Below are 19,385 nucleotides of genomic sequence, written 5' to 3'. Positions count from 1 at the left end.
CCCTAAATAGGGCTGCCTTCAGATGTCTTTTAAAGATAAGATTTCCTTCACATCTGAAGGGAGGGCATTCCACAGGGCGGGTGCCAATACCGAGAAGGCCCTCTGCCTGGTTAACTTGGCTTCTCGCAATGAGGGAACTGCCAGAAGGCCCTTGGTGCTGGACCTCAGTGTCTGGCAGAACAATGGGGGTGGAGACGCTCCTTCAGGTATACTGGACTGAGGCCATTTAGAGCTTTAAAGGTCAGCACCAACACTTTGAATTGTGCTCGGAAACATACTGGGAGCCAATGTAGGTCTTTCAAGATGGGTGTTATATGGTCTCAGCGGCCGCTCCCAATCACCAGTCTAGCTGCCACATTCTGGATTAGTTGTAGTTTCCGGGTCACCTTCAAAGGTAGCCCCACGTAGAGCGCATGGCAGTAGTCCAGGCGGGAGATAACTAGAGCATGCACCACTCTGGCGAGACAGTTCGCGGGCAGGTAGGGTCTCAGCCTGCGTACCAGGTGGAGCTGGTAGACAGCAGCCCTGGAGACATCGTGGCCTAGTAGCCATTGACAGCCTTGTTATCCTCCACTGAATTTATCCCGGTCCCTCTTTTAAGCCCATCCAGGTTTGGCGACCATTGTTGCCTCCTGCAGGAGGAAGTAACTAAGTACTGCACAAAGAAGGGCTTTCTTGTAAGAGATGTTTGACTGCGGATAGATAGGGAAGGAGGAGGTGGCCCTGTAGAGTTGGGCTCTTTTCTGCAGTGGCTCACCGCTTGTGGGATGCTTTCCCCAGGGAGCCTCTCCTAGCACCTTCATTGCATATCTTTATGCAAAAACACCCCTCTTCTCCCAGGCCTTTTAAAAAAAATTGGGAGGGTGACTGTTTTTTGTTGCTATGTATTTTTTGTGTTTCCATACGGTGATCCTCCTATGAAGGGTGCTATAATTTAAAAAAATTACAACAACAGGGAGCAGGACTGACCTCCCCCATCCCTCCCCCTCCATGGTGCGGTCCACGGGCGGCATCGGCCGAAAGGGATCCGGCAGCAAGTGCAGTTGCAGGCTGCTATTCCACCTTACCTCTTAGTGCCGGGGAAGCTCGTCCCGGCAGCCTTTGCGCCCCGCGCCTCCCGCTCCCTCCCCCTCCCCTCGCCTCCTGTCACTAGGAGACCGGGAGAGACACTGAGGGAGAGCGAGCAGATCCCGGTGAGGAGGGGGAAGGGGCCCCGATTTCGGAGTTGCGGGTACCGATCCCTAGTGCGACGATCGAGGGGAGCCCTGGGGGAGGGAGGAAGGAGCCTCTGCCCCACAGAGGTCGCCAAAGGGCGCCGTCCGCGCGTGGGGGGAGGAAAGGGTTAAGCACCCCGTGTGTGACGGAGGGCGGGGCTGTTTTGTTATGGGGGGCCCCATAGCAAGGGGGTGGGGAGGGCATAGCAAGGGCTGAGAGAAGAGCCCCGTGGGGCGGAGTGTGTGGGGATCGTATGTGGGAAGGCGGCGTGTGCGGGGGGGGGCGGTGTCTGGCTCACAAGGGGGGATTTGGGGCGGGGGGGGTCTCCGTCGTGTGGGGCAGCGGTGGGTCTCCTGTGGCGCGTGGGCAGCGGGCTGGCTCGCTTTGCAGAGGGGCGATGCCCCAGGGCATCTCTGCGCCTCAGCTTCCTCTGCATTTAGGGGTTGCACCTGCCCCCCCAGTTTTCATCCCGGGGGGCTCAAGGGGGCGCGCACGGTCGCCCCCTTCCCCTTCTAACTCCACCACCAGCCCTGCGAGGCAGGTAGAGGCTGAGAGCGCGCGGCCGCGGCCCAGAGATGGCAGGGGGGCTCGATCTCTGGTCTCCCAGGTCTCAGCCCCCTACACTCTGAACCCCTGCAGCACCTCTGGCACGGGGGGAGGCTGGGGGGGCGGCAGCATCTGGCTGTGCTGCAGCGGAGATAGATGCATGGAAGGGGCAAGGGCGGGATGGGGAGAAGATTCCGCTCCTGCTCTGTCTCAGCTTAATCCTTTCTCGTGCGGGGGGAGAGCGGCCAGGTGCCCTGGGGGGGCAGAGAGGGGGCTGGGCTCGCCCGCGCGGGCTCAAAGGGGGCTTTGGGTTGGGCGCGCTCGCTTGGTTGCAGGGGGGAAGTCGGCTGGGGCCTCCGGGAGTCGAGGAAGGATAAATCCAGGCTTCCTTATTTAGGCTCAGCTGCTCGTTTTCTCTTGGGTGGATCCTGTTATTATTTGCATAGATCGCAGGGTAGGTAGATAACTAGCTAGGTCAAGTTCAGAAACATAAAAACTACTGTTTTTATTGATTGGCATGCTTTCAGTGGATTCTTGTGGTCTAACTTAACCCCCCCCCCCAAACAAATCTCGCTGCTGCAAGCGGAAGACAGCCAACCACGCCCTGGGCTCCCCGCCCCCCCTTACTAGAAAGGAAATACATACAATAAGCGGATAGGAAGAGTGACTACCCAAGTGACGCTGACGTAAATTCTGACACACACTGTACACCAAATAAAATAAGTTTTAACAACCACCCCTTCTCCCCACCCCTCTTTTCTTCCCCGACCCTTTAACTATATACAACACTAATGGCTCACAACAAATGTAACTGATATGTAGAAAAGACAACCTGAAAAAAGAGACAATGCATGTGCTTTTGGTAATAGCTTTATTATTTATACCCCACCCATCTGGTTGGGTTTCCCCAGCCACTCTGGGCAGCTTCCAACAAAATATGAAAACATAACAAAACATCAAACATTAAAGCCTCCCAGATACAGGGCTGCCAGTGTGGTGTTGTGGTTAAGAGCGGTGGGCTCGTAATCTGGTGAACCGGGTTCTTGTCTCCACTCCTCCACATGCGGTTGCTCGGTGACCTTGGCCTACTCACACTTCTTTGAAGTCTCTCAGCCTCACTCACCCCACAGAGTGTTTGTTGTGGGGGAGGAAGGGAAAGGAGAATGTGAGCCGCATTGAGACTTCTTCGGGTAGTGATAAAGCGGGATATCAAATACAAACTCCTTCTCCTCCTCCTCCTCTTCTTCTTCTTCTGCCTTCCGATGCCGGTATAGCAAAATAAGTTGCTGTTTTTTAAGGTTAGCATCACTGAGAATGTGTGGTAGGGCCAGTGTGCCTATCTCCCCCCAAGTACACACTGCATCCTTTATTTTTGCAATACTGAATGGGAGTGTTGGTGTTGTACTCTAGCTCCTTTCTCTTCATCCTAGATTATGTAGGACATGAAATGGGAGCACAGAGCCTGGCTCAGAGGTCGAAAACTCCCAAAGCAGCAGCAGCAGCTGTTCGGCTTAACAGGAAATGCATTTTAATAGTGTGCCTTTGATCTCATTCTTTTTTTAAAAAACAACAACTACCATAGCCTTGATCTCAGTCATTCACAGTAAAAGTTGTGCATCCCGCACAACAAAACTACAGGAACCCTACAGCCTACCAGAGTCTTTGCCGACCTGGTGTCCTCCAGATGTTTTGGCTGGTGCTGGCAGCAGCTGTTGTTGAAAACATCTGGGGGGACCAGGCTGGCAGAGACTGACCTACCTTGTCCCTCTCAGAACCTTTGGACCATGGCTGATCTAGTCTAGCACCTGCTCTCACAGTGTCTGACCAGTTGCTCATGGATTTGAAAAGCCAGAAGCATTTGAACACCAGACCCCTCTCCCCTCCTGTGTTTTCCAGCAATTGGTACTTAGGAGTATTGCTGCTTCTGACTGCAGAGGCAGAGCATAGCCATCATGGCTAGGAGCCACCAACAGCCCTCTCCTCCTCCATGAATTTGTCTAGTCCTCTCTTAGATCCATCCAAGTTGGTTACCATTGCTGCCTCCTGGGGAAGGAGTTCGCTGATTTTTAACTCTGCGCTGCGTGAAGAAGTTATTTCTTTTATCTGTCCTGAATCTTCCAACATTCAGCTTCACTAAAGGTAAAGGTACCCCTGCCCGTACGGGCCAGTCGTGTCCGACTCTAGGGTTGTGTGCCCATCTCACTCTAGAGGCTGGGGGCCAGCGCTGTCCGCAGACACTTCCGGGTCACGTGGCCAGCGTGACGAAGCTGCTCTGGTGAGCCAGCGCAGCACACGGAAACGCCGTTTACCTTCCCGCTAGAAAGCGGTACCTATTTATCTACTTGCACTTTTTAGGGTGCTTTCGAACTGCTAGGTGGGCAGGAGCTGGGACCGCAGATGGGAGCTCACCCCGCCGCGGGGATTCGAACCGCCGACCAAGCGATCGGCAAGCCCTAGGCGCTGAGGATTTACCCACAGCGCCACCCGCGTCCTTCAGCTTCATTAAAAGGTAAAGGTAAAGGTACCCCTGCCCGTATGGGCCAGTCTTGACAGACTCTAGGGTTGTGCGCTCATCTCACTCTAGAGGCCGGGAGCCAGCGCTGTCCACAGACACTTCCGGGTCACGTGGCCAGCGTGACAAAGCTGCTCTAGCGAGCCAGCACAGCACACGGAAACGCCGTTTACCTTCCCGCTAGTAAGCAGTCCCTATTTATCTACTTGTGCCCGGGGGTGCTTTCGAAGTGCTAGGTTGGCAGGCGCTGGGACCGAGCAACGGGAGCACACCCCGCCATGGGGATTCGAACCGCTGACCATGCGATCGGCAAGTCCTAGGCGCTGAGGTTTTACCCACAGTGCCACCCGCGTCCCCACCAGCTTCATTAGGTGTCCACAAATTCTAGCTGTAGGAGAGAGGGATAAATACTTTCCTCTATCCAAAAACAGCATCCATCAAGTTACATATTAAAGGAAACAAAGCCATGAAGCAAGGATGCTGAGGCCTTATTTGCAAACCTGCAAATGTCCACCCTGGCCTCTTGAAGAGCATGGAGAGTGACTTGCCCACCTCCCTCTTTCCAACAGCTGCTGCTCTGGGTTTTCCAGCAGAGTCGGGCCCCATTGGTTCTGATGTGTTTGCTAATCTGATTGGTTTGCTAATCTGCATAATCCTCTAGATGGGATGGGGAACCCTTTTTAGCCTGAGTTCTCATGTGGCTAACCTTCCATATAAACTCCCGCATCTCTTACATTAACAGGGAGGGGGAAGTGGGTGGGTAGCTATCTGTCATGTATGATCTTGTTGGGATTCCTGGATTGCCTGGGGTGTGCTGGATGACCCTTGAGATCCCTCCCAGCTCTGCAATTCTGTGGTTTTACCTGGGCTTTGTTATTTTAAAACCAACTGTGCTCATTCTATGTGCTTATTTTATGTTATTTAGTTTGTCATCTTTCAGTTTTTGACTATTGTAATCGTTTCTCTGTTTTATATGTATATTATTAAATGAAATTTTATTAAATGAATTGAAATGAACCCACTGTGTCATTTTACAGTCAATACGTATTTATTTATTCCATAAAATTTATATACCGCTTGACTGTAAAAAAAAAAAGACCCTCAAAATGGTTTTTTAAAAGGTAAAACAATAAAACTGGGGGAAAATCACAACCATTAAAAAACAACAACAGGGAGGGGGACCTCGATGCAGAAAGAGAAGTCCCCGTGGGCCACAACTGACCTATAGGCTAGACACCCCATTCGAGGGAGGCATAAGTTCTCACACAACTAGTAGCCCTTTGGCTCACGATTGGAGCTGGGCTCTTATTTGCCTGGTTTTTGTGGCAATTGTGAATTCACTACAGAGGGAACTGAGCAGCCAGCAGTCCCCAGCAGCTGGACCAGGCTGACGTTTCCCCTCTGCTGACCACAGCCTTCCTGGCCTGGAAGGAGGAGGCCAGTGCACTGTCGCCCTGTGCTTGATGCAAGAGAGTTCCCCCGGCAGTGACATGGGCATGGTTCTGTCCTGGGGCTCATTCTCACATCACTTGGTGCCTCATGGCAAATCCTCTCGTGCCAGATGTTGTTCATCCCCGTTCCAAGGTAGGCTCCCTCTGCATCTGGAGGCTCACTCTGTCTCTCATGGCTAACAACCCTTAAGAAAACCAATGTTTGTGGACCGCCTGAGCTGGTTTTTAAAGAACCCTGGGCCATCACTCCATCTTTGGGTAACCTATTCCCTGCACACCACATTTCCTAAACCAGATCTAGAGATGCTCCCCCCCCCCCCGCTATTATTCTACGTTTTGGGCTCCTGAGCTGCTGCTCACATCTCTCGTTTCATGGGAGAATCTCGCTTCCTTGTTTTGTTTTTAATCACTGAGCAACTGCATCCCAGATGGCGAGCAGAGTGCTGTATGCAAATCCGTGGCGGAGGGAGCAGATCAGGATAAAGGGAAGGATTAAAAAGGGGTGGTGCTAAACCTGAATCCTCTGGGTCAGTGCTCATAGGTATCAGTGTCTGTGCTATGCAAGCTGGCTTGTTCATTTGCAGGATGAGCAAATGGTAGGCGTGGGTAGGCGTGGGCATTACGGTAAGTCCTTCTGGGGCCTGAAGAGGTGGGAGAGAGGGGGAGTGTAAAGGCTGTATTTGGAGCAGAAGTGCAGTCATTGAGCAAGGTCACTGAGAGTTTAATGTATTCTTTCCCTTAAGACTGTCATGCACCCCGTCCACCTCTTCAGAGCCAGCGATGAAGAGGGGCAGGTCTCACACCCCTGAGCAAGATTTCATCCACACTCATCCCTGTAACCTTTATAGGGGCACAGCCTGCTTTTTCTCCCTGCTTCTAGAGGCTGAGGTTGAGCTTGCACCTCTCATTTAAGCTCACTCTAACCCACCCAAGTTGGATCGTGGGGGAACACGGACATCCGTTTTCCAGTGGTCTTTCCACACAAAGCCAGGGCTGCAGCTGAGCTTCTGTTAACCCTCTGTGCATTCTCTTGGCAGCTCCCCACAATGACCACCCTGGACGACAAGCTGTTGGGTGAAAAACTCCAGTACTATTACAGCAGCAGCGAGGAGGAGGACAGTGAGAAAGAAGAGGGGGAGGAGCAGCAGCATGGCTCCCCCCAGGATGCCACGGAACCCAGGAGCGGGGTGCTGAGCAGCGATGGCAGTGCGGTAAACACAGGTGTGCCTCCCTTTCCTCCAGGTCCCTGAATTCACCTACAACTTCCTTAGGGCTGAGCCGATCAGTTGCACTTAATACGCACAAATGATCCTTTAAGGCTAGTCTGCTGGGGAACGTTTTACTTAGTTTTATTTTATTTCGTAAAATTTATATGCCAAAAAAACAACAACAATGAAAACACCTGAAAATGTTTTACAAAAAAATAAAATCAGGAAGAAGGATTAGCAGCAATGTTTTAAGACTTTTAGAAAGCTAAAGTGACAGTAGGCTAAAACAGATTAAAACTCACATCAGCTTTCTATTCGTGTTGACACATTAAATGATTTATAAAACTACAGGTGAGGATCTCAAACTATATCCTTGTTCTTCCTGTGTGTGACATTATTATTATGACTGGAATGTAATTGAAATCAACAAGATTTTGGAATGCAGAAATAAATAAAATCATCAACTCATCAATTCTAGCACGTGGGAGGGCTACCTTATCTAAATTGTATAATTTGGTATTTGAATGATTGATGTTATTGATTCTATAATAAATTCGTATTGTTTTAATGAGGCTATTATTGGATAACAATTGAAGATTAATAAAAATTATTATTAAAAAGCTCACATCAACTTTCGAAACATCTGCGTAGACTTGTCCAAGCAAAAATGCTTTTCAGCATTTTTGTTGACAAATAGGCAGGGAGTTCCAAAGTGTAGGTGCTGCCACACCAGAATATTGAGTTCTTACAAATGCGGAACAAGTATTATGTGCCAGTTCTGCTGATTGAAGCAGCTGAATGGGCATTTTTGGGCCAAGGCGATCCCATTGGTAATGTTGGAGATGTTTCCTTCTTTGAAAATAGGGTAGGAATCCCCAAGTTAAATGCAGGAAGGTGTAACTCTTCCAGGTCTTTAGAAAGAATTGTCCAGCTGTCAAAGCTGCGTAAGAGATCCACCTCTTGGCTCCTTCCTGGAAGAAGCCAAGATTCTGCTAACTGGTGTTAACAGTTAATACAGTCTTTTAGATGGGGGGGGGGGATGCTTTTGTGACAGTGTCACTTGGATAGGTTCTCTTTCTATTCATGCCAACCTTTTCAATGCCTGCTGACAACTTTTCTATTATCGCCTGCCCTATGCAGGCAATGAAGAATACATCTTTCCACAATGGTTATAATTGACGTCTGTTTTTAACCATTTTAATGGTTAATATCATATGTTTTTATTGCTATAAATTGCTGTAATATATGTTTGTTTACTACCTCTGTGGAGACAGAGATTAGCCCTTCTGGCTAGTAGCCTTGCCACCCAAGCTGTTGGCCATTGCTGCCCCCTGTGGGAGAGAGATCTGTAGTTTTAACTGTTCAGCCATGCACTGCGTGAAGAAGTGGTTTCTTTTCTCTCTTCTGAATCTCTCCAGAGTTCATCCACAACTGTGATGTTCGGAGGTTTCTCCGGAGTCCTCTGTTCTCAGGCAGGAGTGTTTGTTTGTGTCTCTCTCTCTCTCTCTCTCTCTCTCTCTCTCTCTCTCTCTGTGTGTGTGTGTGTGTGTAATCCATACAGGATTTTACTTGAGCCCAAGGCCAGCCTGCTCCTCGTATCTGAGGTAATCCAGACTCCCCCATTTGGCTCCCCAAAGGGCAGCCCTCAAGCAGGGCCTGAGTCCAAGAGGGCTCTCACCCACCCTGCCCTGTGCCTTTCAGCAACTGCTGTTCAGAAGCACCACTGCCTCTGACTGTGGAGGCAGAGGCACAGGCATCGTCTGTTACTGATGTGGCAAGTTGCTGCTGTTTCTGCCCGCTTCATCCCATCCCTCTCTCCCCAGGTCCCAAAGGGGTGATCAACGACTGGAGGAGATTCAAGCAGCTGGAGACAGAGCAGCGGGAGGAACAGTGCCGGGAGATGGAGCGCCTCATCCAGAAGCTCTCAGTGACATGCAGGTCCCACCTGGATGACGAGGAGGACAAGCGGAAGCAGAAGGAGCTCCAGGAAAAGCTGAATGGCAAGGTAACAGGCACAGGAAGAGGGGCCTCTTCGGCAACCTTTTCCATGTGGATTCCAGCCCTCCCCACAGGCTTCCCTGGAGCAGGTGCTGTTTTGCAGCTGGTGGGGGACCGCCTGTCCTGAGTGGCACTCAGCACCTGGTGGTGGAGCTGCCGAGTGTTCAGGGCACAGCTAGCATAGGGAAACCTGCAGCCCTCTGGGTATTTTTGGAATCTAGATCCCATCAACCAGCGCGGCCCACAACCCAGGGTGATGGGGACTTGGTGTCCCCAACTGCACCTGGGGTCTTGTGCCGCCTCTGGAGTAAATCAGTTAAAAAGCAGGCAGGCAGGGGGCAGGGGATTTCAGGCAGGGAGGAATGCAGGTGGGTTAACTTTCGGGGGAACTTAGTAGCAAGGGCTGGCCTGTCCATTGGCCTTGGTGAGGCAGTTGCCTCAGGAGAGGGGCAGCAGATCCTGGGGCCCCAGAAGTGCACAGCTCACCACCATTGACTGTTTTGCCTAAAGTGGCAAAATGTATTGTGCCAGCCCTGCCTCGCTTGTTGGGAACTTCCTTTCCAGCTTCTGAGCTGTCCTCCAGCAAGTGCCAATTTAAACAGCTTTTGTTTAGTGCTCCAGTTACTGTGTAATCAGCATCTTTTTCTTGATGTTATGCAGCTCAGCCCATGCATGCCAGGAGGAGGGGGAGGAGGAGGGGGCAACGGGAGGACAGGAGGGTGGAAATTTCTGTTCTGCCTTGAGTGGCACAGGGCCTTGGGCCACCCCTGACTGAGGAGGCAGCCTGTTTTCCCAGCTCACCCTGCAGGAGTACAGTGCGCTGCGTGAGGGCCCAGATGACGAGGAGTTTCTGCAGCAGTACCGCAAGCAGCGCATGGAGGAGATGCGGCGGCAGCTGCGCAGCGGGCAGTACTTCAAGCAGGTCTTCGAGATCCACAGTGCGGAGGCCTTCCTGGACACCATTGACAAGGGGCCCAGAAATACCCTGGTGATGGTCCACATTTACGAGGATGATGTCCCAGGGGCCGACTCCCTCCATGGATGCATGGTCTGCCTGGCCACTGAGTACCCCGCAGTCAAGTTCTGCCGAGTGCGGAGCTCCCTGATCGGCGCCAGCTCCCGCTTCACCACCAGCGCCCTGCCGGCCCTCCTGGTCTACAAGGGTGGGGAACTGGTGGGCAACTTTGTCCGTATCACTGACCAACTGGGTGAGGACTTCTTCGCCGGGGACCTGGAGGGCTTCCTGCAGGAGTGCGGCCTGCTCCCTGAGAAGGACCTGGTGCTCCTCACCTCCGTCCTCAATGCCTCCTCATCCTGCCTCAGCGATGACAGTGACCTGGAGATCGACTGAGGGCAGGCTAGGGTGAGCAGAGAGGCACCTGTGAACGGGCAAGTAGGAAAGCGCACCCTTTACTAGCCCCTAGAAGGCAGTTACCCAGTTGCCACACACACACACACACACACACACACACACACACACACACACACACACCGTTCCCAAATGGAGGAGCCACCTCAAGCCTCCAGCTGAAACCTGCCCAGCAGCCTGTGGCCCCTCTGCCCTGCCCTGCCCTGCCCACCACAGAGCCCTTGCCGCTGCCCCTGATGGGTCTCGAAGCCTCAGTTCCTAGTTGCTGCTTTGCTTTTATGGATCTTGCACCTGCATATTGCACAAGCAGGCATTTTGGCCAGGAGCTGGATGCCAGCAACCCACCCTCCCAAAGGAGTAGGCCTGCATGGGGCTCACACGAACCCCGAGGTGTCAAATGGGGTGGGGGAGTTGTGCTGATGGGAGTTGTAGTCCAAAGCACCTTGAGGGGACCCAGGCTGGCAAACACTGTTGCAGACCATAGCTCAGTCCCAGGCTTGCAGACCATAGCTCAGTCCCAGGCTTGGTAAGTCTGGCTATTCTCTCCGGGGTCCTGGGCATTCCTAGCATTCATTTAACAACCCTTGATGTGTTGCTCTGTACAACATTGCCCTCAACAGCAGGTTGCCCTATGCTTGTTTGTGGATGTTCATCCCCTGTTTTAATCTATAAGACATGACCTTCCGCCCTGTTCCTCCAGCAGAAATGGACTCTATTTTGCTAAGCTCTCTTTGAAAATGTGTGACGTATTCCTAACTGTTTTTAAACTAATGCAATAAAGACATGAATATCATTAAGCTTCCTGGCCTGTTGTTTCTTTGAGCAGCTGTTGGTGCTATGCAGCCCTTGTCCCAGGGTTGTTGTTCATCGGGAGGGAGAAAAGCAGAGCCACAGGTACAGGTGCTCACCCACGGAGGCCAGTCTGTTAGGAGGGATGGGACATTCCCCACCAACATCAGGCCCAACATGCCTACCCCCTCTTGCAGCCAGTTCAGAGTGATGGCGGCGGCAGCAGCGGCAGCAGCAGCAATCGTTTCCAGTGTCCTCCTCCTTAGCCTCAGTGTTGCCCATGTAGAACTTGCTGCCTGTTAATCCACCTTCTCCTTTGTCAAACAGATGGTTTTCTCTCATTTTTAATGACCCATAAATGTGACTACAGATGTGAAACCCTGCAGTTAAGGTGGCCAGCACAGTGCTCTCTGGACTCAAATGCAAGAAGAACCCTGCTAGCCCGTCTGGTCCAACATCCTTTCCTCACAGTGGCCAACCCAATGCCTGTTGTGGGAAACCTGCAAGCAGGGCACAAACACAAGACCCCTCTCCCCTCCTGTTCAACCATGTGCCATGTGAAGAAGGACTTTTTAAAATCTGTCTTAAATCCTCCAACATTCAGCTTCATTGGATGGCCACAAGTTCTGGTATAGAGAGAGAGAAACTGTTCTTTCCACTCCCTTTATCCCATGCATAATTTTATAAACTTCTATCATGTCACCTCTTACTCGCATTTTCTCTAACCTAAAATGTTGTTGGATGGGATTATGGGAGTTCTAAGTTCAACAATACCTAGAGAGAGCAGTGGTTTTCAACCAGTGTCTCGTGGAACCCTGGGGTGCCCTGAAGGATGATCGGGGTGCCTTGGGCAATCCTGGCCTCTGTCTCTTTTTCCTTCCCTCCCTCCCTTCTCTGATGCCCTCCTCTATCTCTGCCTCCCCAAGGCTTGCACAGCTGTTTGTTGCAGCAGCCCTGGCTACAAGCTCCCCAGGCGAATGGTGCACCTTTGGCTGGCCAGGGGGTGCTTCCCCAGCCCCTGTGGGGCAGTGTGAGGATGCATCTCTCTTTGGGGCAGGGGGGGGGGGACAGCTCAGAGACCAGGGGCAGCAGCAGCAGTTGCTCAGAGGACTCCCAAGGGGAGAGGAGAGGAAGCTGAGGGAACACTCCACAAGGGAGGGTGTTCGAAAAAGGGTGAGGGGCTGCCAGCTCTGCAGGCAAGGGGGGACGTAACTGGGCCCCTGAGCCCCACAAAGAATGGAGTTGGTCAAGGGAGCCGTGGACTCAAAAAGGTTGAAAGCCTCTGCCTAGAGAGCATTAAGGTGTCTGTCCCACCCTAGTGCATTGCTGTGCATGGCCTAACGCATGTGACTCGTGTAACAACATCTAGCAGGAAATTGACATAATGACTACTAGAACTAAATGGCTTGGGACCCCAGTACCTCAAGGACCACTTCTCCCCCTATAAACCAACCTGGACCCTGTGATCATCCTCTGAGGGCATTCTTTGTGTGCCCCTCTCATGAGACGTCTGGAGGGTGGCAACCCAAGAGCAGGCCTTTTCTGCAGTGGCAAAAACATTCCTATCATCCCATGCCTTTGGCTAATTAAACAATCCACAGTGGTACCTCCGGTTGCGAACGGGATCCGTTCTGGAGGTCTGGTCGGATCCCAAGGTTTCCGCAACCTGAGGACCGCTTCTGTGCATGTGTGCACGGCGAAACCTGGTAATATACTTCTGGGTTTGCTGTTTTCACATCCTGAAGTTTATATAACCAGAGGGTTACGTAACTGGAGGTACTACTGTATTGCCTTTTAAGATGGAGGGTATTGTTTTTGTTTGTTATTATGGTATGTATTCTGTGTTTTTATATTGTAAACTGCCCTGTGATCTTTGAATGAAGGGTGGTTTACAAATCTAATAAATAATAATAATACCAATAGGACTTCTCTCTGGGCCAGCCCAAAAAACCTAGATGCTGGAGGTATGAAATGCAATTGATTTCATAGCCTAATGAATTAAATTAGTTTACCTTTCTCAGTAACAAACATCTGAGTTCACTAGAATTTACTAACATCAAGAAAATAATGTTGTGATCCTTTGTGGGAGCCCTTTTGGCATAAGCAACATCTGAAGACCAAATGGTTTGCCTTTCCACAAAAGGGTTTTTATTGAACGATTTTCATGGGTAACAAAGGTGCATATGCCTCTGTTTTCTGTTCATACGATTCTATCTACAGGTCACTTAAATTTTGTATGAGATGTTCCCTTTGACAACGTAGGACACACTGGCGCTGATAAACTACATAATCCCTTTAAGGCACGAAAAATCCTTTGTCTCTGTTCAGAACACAAGCAAAAGCACTGAAACTCATAATACCAGAAGAGGAAGAAGAAGAAGAAGAGGAGGAGGAGGAGGAGGAGGAGGAGGAGGAGGAGGAGGAGGAGGAGGAGTTTGGATTTGATATCCCGCTTTATCACTACCCAAGGGAGTCTCAAAGCGGCTAACCATCTCCTTTCCCTTCCTGCTCCACAACAAACCCTCTGTGAGGTGAGTGGGGCTGAGAGACTTCAGAGAAGTCTGACTGGCCCAAGGTCACCCAGCAGCTGCATGTGGAGGAGCGGGGAAGCGAACCTGGTTCCTCAGATTATGAGTCCACCAATCTTAACCACTACACCACACTGGCTCTCCAGAGCCTTCTGGATCAAGCCAACAACCCATCTAGTCCAGCCTCCTGTTCTCATAGTGGCCAACCAGATGCTTCTGTGTGAACCCCACAAGCAGGATCTGTGAACAAGAATACTCTCCCCTCCTGCAGTTTCCAGCAACCGCACACAACCTGCACCAGTTGGGTACCACCTCAAGCTACCTATGGCCTATCCCAATCCACTTATCATGAAGTCCAGATCATATTGTGATGGAGGGGTGATAGCTGACCTGGAGCAGGGGGCTATTTTCTTCCCCTCCTGTCCCTTCCCCCATCCTTTTGTATCATGTCTCTCTCTTTTTATTGCAAGCTGCCCTGGGAGCCCTCTTGGCTGAGGAGCAGGGTATGAATGTTGTTGGCTTCCATCTGTCTCGAGAGACAACGGAGTGCGCCTCCGGGGTGAAGACAAACCACTGTGTTAGCAGCACTGAGGTGACCTCCCCAGATGACAACACACTGCTGGGCTGCATGAGTTGCTGGAAGGAGGCGTACAAGGCACCACCCAACCATCCTAGGGATTTGTGCAGTTTACTCCTTAGCTTTGCCTTGCCTTGCCTTGCCTTGCCTTGCCTTGCCTTGCCTTGCCAGCAGAGGTTTAGGACTAGAGCTTTCCTTCTCCTAGAAGGGCTACCTTCCTAGGTTGAGGAGCCCCACCTGCCCCTCACTTCCCTCTACAGCATATGCAGAAACAACCTTCTTGACTGTTGGACCCATTCTTGGTCTCACCCGCTCCATGCGCTGGAGCCTGTCTTCACATACAGGGGAAATCCCTAACTCACTGAGAGTTTGAGACCCATCAGCTCTCCTCACCTGGCTTAGCCTGCCAGTCAAAGCCATTCCCAGGCTGTGGCTGCTGTCACATGCTGACAGTTTCTAGGAACCACAGGTGAGAAATGAGTGCAGGGTGGGGACCAAAGGCGGACAAACTACCTAAGAAGGAGCATGACATGTACAGCACCTGAGGCACTACTGCTCCCCAAAACCTCATACGCCCCAAGGTACAAAAGTGCTAAGCAAATAAATCCTTTTGGATTGCAAGAAGCAACTGTGTTGAAGGGCCACCCTAAGCTTCTTCCTGCTCCCACTGGCAGCTACCCATTGGTGGGACGTGGGTTTTCCCATTTGGCAATGTGCACTTTGACCTGCTTCGGCCCAGAAGCTCTTGCAGCCATTGGAGGGTTGCAGAGCATTCATAGGTATGACTTATTCCGTGATGCAAGGGATGTCACTGTGCTCATGCTCGGGTGGATACATTATTCATTTCTGCCTATCAGTGAGCATACAACCAAACACTAAAAAAAACCCGAAGTGTTTTTAAGACCATGCAAGCTTGATCTCAAACACACAAATGCCCTTTAAATTTTAAATTTCCTGACCTGTGTCTGGACCATGTGAGGCCACTTGTTTACTAGAAATGTTGGCGCACCATCTGTCTCCTTCCCGAAAGCCTTTTTTGCATGAGGCTCAGGTTACAGTTCTGTGCAAACTGGTCATCAAAACAACAACAAGAAAATCCAGCCTCCCTTTTGTAACCCATCTATTCCTCTCTTTTTCTTTTCCACCTCTAGGCTGAACAAACATGTGTATCAGTTACAGGTAGGTAGCCGTGTTGGTCTGCCATAGTCAAAATAAAAAATTCCTTCCAGTAGCACCTTAAAGACCAACTAAGTTAGTTCTTGGTATGAGCTTTCGTGTGCATGCACACTTCTTCAGATACACACTTCAGATACACACAGAAGTGTGTATCTGAAGAAGTGTGCATGCACACGAAAGCTCATACCAAGAACTAACTTAGTTGGTCTTTAAGGTGCTACTGGAAGGAATTTTTTTATTTAAACATGTGTATCTCACTGACATGAAAGTTAGCTTGGTGGATGGCTGCCTGTCCATTGTTTGGAACTTTTTAGTTCAGAAAAAAGATAAGTAAGAGGCGACAAGGTAAAAGTTTGTAAAATTATGCACAGCATGAAGAAAGTGGACGAAGAAAAGTTTTTCTCCATCTCTCCTAATGCGAGAACTTGTGGACACTCAATGAAGCAGAATGTTGGAAGATTCAGGACAAATAAAACAAAGTACAGTGGACGCTTGGGTTGCGAACGTGATCCATGCGGGAAGAACATTCACAACCCGCAGTGCCGCGTCTGTGCATATGCGGGTTGCAATTTGGCGCTTCTGCACATGGGCAAAGTGTGATTTAGTGCTTCTGCGCATGCGCCAGTGCCGAAACCTGGAAGTAACCCGTTCTGATACTTCTGGGTTTGGCGTGGAGCGCAACCCGAAATTGCACAACCCGAAGTGTCTGTAACCCAAGGTATGACTGTACATGTACATCTTCACAAAGCGCATAGTAAAACTATGGCACTCACTCCCACAGGAGGAGGCAGGGATGGCCACCAAAATTCATGGAAGAGAAGGTTATCAATGGCTGCTAGCCACAATGGCTCTGCTTTGCTTCCTTGGTCAAAGGCAATAAATGCTTCTGAATGCCAGCGGCTGGGAGGTGTCCGCAGGAGGGAAGAGTGTTGCTCTTATGCTCAGGGCCCAATTGCAGGTTTCCCCTCAGGGGCATCCGGTTGTCCACTGTGAGAACAGGGTGCTGGGCTAGGTGGAATCTGATACATTTCTTCTTTCAGAGACTTGCATAGTCTTCAAAGACTTTCAGAGACTTATAAGACTTATGTTTATTTGGTTTTATGTTTTCAAGAGAATCCATTAAGAGTGCATATTATGTGACTTTCAGAGATTCATAAGTTTTCTGTTTATGTGATTTCATATATTTCATATTATATAAAGAGTGTCTATTGATATCGTATCATTGTATTTGGTCATCGTGTTGCCTTGGATATTACTATCTTCCATCTGACAGCCCTTCAGGTATTTGAAGATGGCTACTGTCTCTCCTATCAGTCTTCTCTTCTCCAGGCTAAACATCCTCAACTCCCTCAACCTTTCCTCACAAGGCTTGGTTTCCAGACCCTTAATCACCCCGGTCATCGTCCTCTCCACACCTTCCAGCTTGTGAACATCCTTCTTAAACTGTGGTGTCCAGAACTGGAAACAGGACTCCAGGCATGGTCTGACCAAGGCAGAAGAGAGTCCATGATTTGGACCCTAGACTTCTGTTGATGCAGCCTAGAATAGCATTAGCGTTTTTTGCTGCTGCATCACAGTTTGGACTCATGTTAAGCTTGTGGTCCACCAAGACCCCTAGATCCTTATATTGCTGCTATAGCAGAATGATATATTAACCTGCTACAGCAGGAGGTTAGGTGAACCCTTTACCAATCAGGTGCCATCGAGATGTCTTCTATAACTCCCATCAGGCCCAGCCATCGAGGCCAATCACAGGGACGGATGTCGCAGTTGTAGTCCACAACACCTGGAGGGCACCAGGATGGTGAAGGTTCCAATGCTAACTCATAAAATGTTATTCTGATAAAGCTACGCCCAGTTGATAGTTTAATCTGGAGTGGCAGCACCAGCAGCTTGAAGACCTTCATGCAGAGCTAAAATATCTCTTCCACTCCCCCCCCCCCCACACTTCCTTTTCTGAGCCGGCCATTTCATTTAGACTCATACTTTGACTTGCAAAACCTGCTGTAAGACAATATCAGCTCCCTATAGCAGCTGCCCGGTTTTACTAATTCATAAACAATGATAACAATATAAGTTTTCCATTCTCTACTGGTTGACACCTCTGCTTTGCTTTTTGTGGCCAATTAAAAATAAACACAGGGAGATTAGGTTTTACTTGGGGGAGCCACCTCCCTGCATTATACCCCCAAGGGTGGCCTCATCATCTCTTCTGGGGAAGCTTTTAAATTTATTAGACATTCCCCCCTGTGCCCCCCCACTTGCGATGGCTGCAAAAGAAAAACAGGCAAGGTGTCTTATCTGCTGCCACCACCTCAGAGTTTGCTAGTGAGCTGGGCCTATTAAGCACCCTGTCCACATGTCTAAGAGGGACACGGGTGGCACTATAGGTTAAACCACAGAGCCTAGGACTTGCTGATCATAAGGTTGGCGGTTCGAATCCCCGCGACGGGGTGAGCTCCTGTTACTCAGTCCCTGCTCCTGCCAACCTAGCAGTTCAAAAGCACGTCAAAGTGCAAGTAGATCAATAGGTACCACTCTGGTTCGCCAGAAGCGGCTTAGTCCTGCTGGCCACATGACCTGGAAGCTGTACGCCAGCTCCCTCGGCCAATAAAGCGAGATGAGCGCCACAACCCCAGAGTCGTCCGCGACTGGACCTAATGGTCAGGGGACCCTTTACCTCACATGTCTAGTTGACCATGCATGGATGTGTTGCCATGGCACCAACTGGCTCTTTCAGCAGAGGGTAGGCCTTCCCCAGCAGACTTGGGAGCAAAAGGGAGAGAAATCTCACTCACGGGCCTCAGTCTGTCACAATCTCCTGCTGAAGCCTTATTGAAACACACTGGAGCAGCACAGGAGTGTGGTAGCTGGCGACTCCACAGGCACTGACCAACTGGTGCCTTCCATAGGAGAGCGTTTTCACAGTTGAACTTTTAGTGTAAGCTGGTGATGGCATTTGGATTTCTCCAAATCATAGCCGAAAATGTTTTCAGTGGGTCGTACCTGCACCTTGAAACTCTCACAATCAGCTCACTGCTCGCCCCTCCTGCCCTGTGGGACAGAGAACTGGAGTGGAAATGTGTCAAAAAACCATGAGCCAACCATGAGCGTGGGGCAATGTTGAGCTGGCCGGCCACGACTCCCAAGCCTCCCCTGAGCTGTCAAAATGAAGGGGGCGCAGCTCCACCCCTCCCCCCGACGGCTTGGGGTAGGCTAGGGAGTTGCGGGTGGCACGCCGAATGTCACCCTCCTCAATGATTACACCCATGGCGGGCCGCCTCCACCGCCTCCCTTCCTCTGCCCCTGGTGCTATGCACAGCCCAATGCGGCCCGTGAGGCCTTCTCTGAGGTCCTTGGCAACATTTGAAACCCCCCCCAGCCATCGCACTGCCTTCCCAAGTAAGTTGGGGGGGGACTTAACTAAAGCCTTGTTAGGGCTCTAGGGCTCTGCCAGAGCCTGGTACATCTTTTCCAAAGCCTGGTACCTCACTGAGCGGACTTTGGGAAGGCAGTGCGAGGGCTGTGGGGCAGGGGCTCAAATTTTGGCCTCACTCCCCCCCACCCCGGCATGACAAGGCAGTGTGTTTGTGCGCTCTTGTGCTCCACGGGGTATGAAAAGCTGGGCTTACCTGATCAAGATGGTGTTCTGGGATTGTGATGACCCCTCTTGCTGGTTTGGGTGAGTGACGCATGTTTGTGTGCATGTAGAAGCTTCTGCTGTTTGTGTGGCCAGAATGTAGCTTATTGCCAAAGCACCCACTTTGGGCCTCTGTACCCCTCCGCCACTGGCAAGTAGCCCCTGAAAGATTTCCTGGGGAGGAATGTGGCCCTTGGTCTGAAAGAGTCTCCCCACTCCTGGACTAGAGATCTTAGCACTTTCAGGAGAATGATGGGCTGGATCTTGTCCTCAAGGGGCCACCAACCACACCTGTGCCCCCAGCATCGACCATGTTTGCCAGTTGATGGCATGATAAATGGTCCCCCACCCTAAAGAAAGGAAGCACATGTGTGAC

The 19,385-nt window shown here is 50.7% G+C and overlaps 1 protein-coding gene across 4 annotated transcripts; it reads left to right on the top strand.

Moving 5' to 3' along the window:
* The first annotated feature begins 1,059 nt into the window (after positions 1-1,059).
* On the top strand, positions 1,060-11,096 carry PDCL (phosducin like). Of its 4 annotated transcripts, none has more exons than XM_083486023.1 (5): positions 1,087-1,193; positions 4,117-4,270; positions 6,762-6,945; positions 8,756-8,937; positions 9,727-11,096. In XM_083486023.1, exons 3-5 carry the CDS (start codon positions 6,771-6,773, stop codon positions 10,279-10,281), a joined length of 912 nt encoding a protein of 303 aa, XP_083342149.1. In that variant the 5' UTR covers positions 1,087-1,193; positions 4,117-4,270; positions 6,762-6,770; the 3' UTR covers positions 10,282-11,096. The 4 variants fall into 4 exon arrangements, with proteins under 4 accessions (XP_083342148.1, XP_083342149.1, XP_083342150.1 ...); XM_083486024.1 differs by lacking the exon at positions 4,117-4,270 and adding an exon at positions 3,658-3,783 and having other exon boundaries at positions 1,140-1,193; XM_083486022.1 differs by lacking the exon at positions 4,117-4,270 and having other exon boundaries at positions 1,060-1,193.
* Positions 11,097-19,385: the final 8,289 nt, after the last annotated feature.

Source organism: Podarcis liolepis (assembly GCF_965112155.1).
Source record: "Podarcis liolepis genome assembly, chromosome: Z".
Taxonomy (NCBI): Eukaryota; Metazoa; Chordata; class Lepidosauria; order Squamata; family Lacertidae; genus Podarcis; species Podarcis liolepis.
The sequence above is the reverse complement of the archived record's forward strand: the minus strand, read 5'-3'. Positions and strand labels throughout refer to the sequence as shown.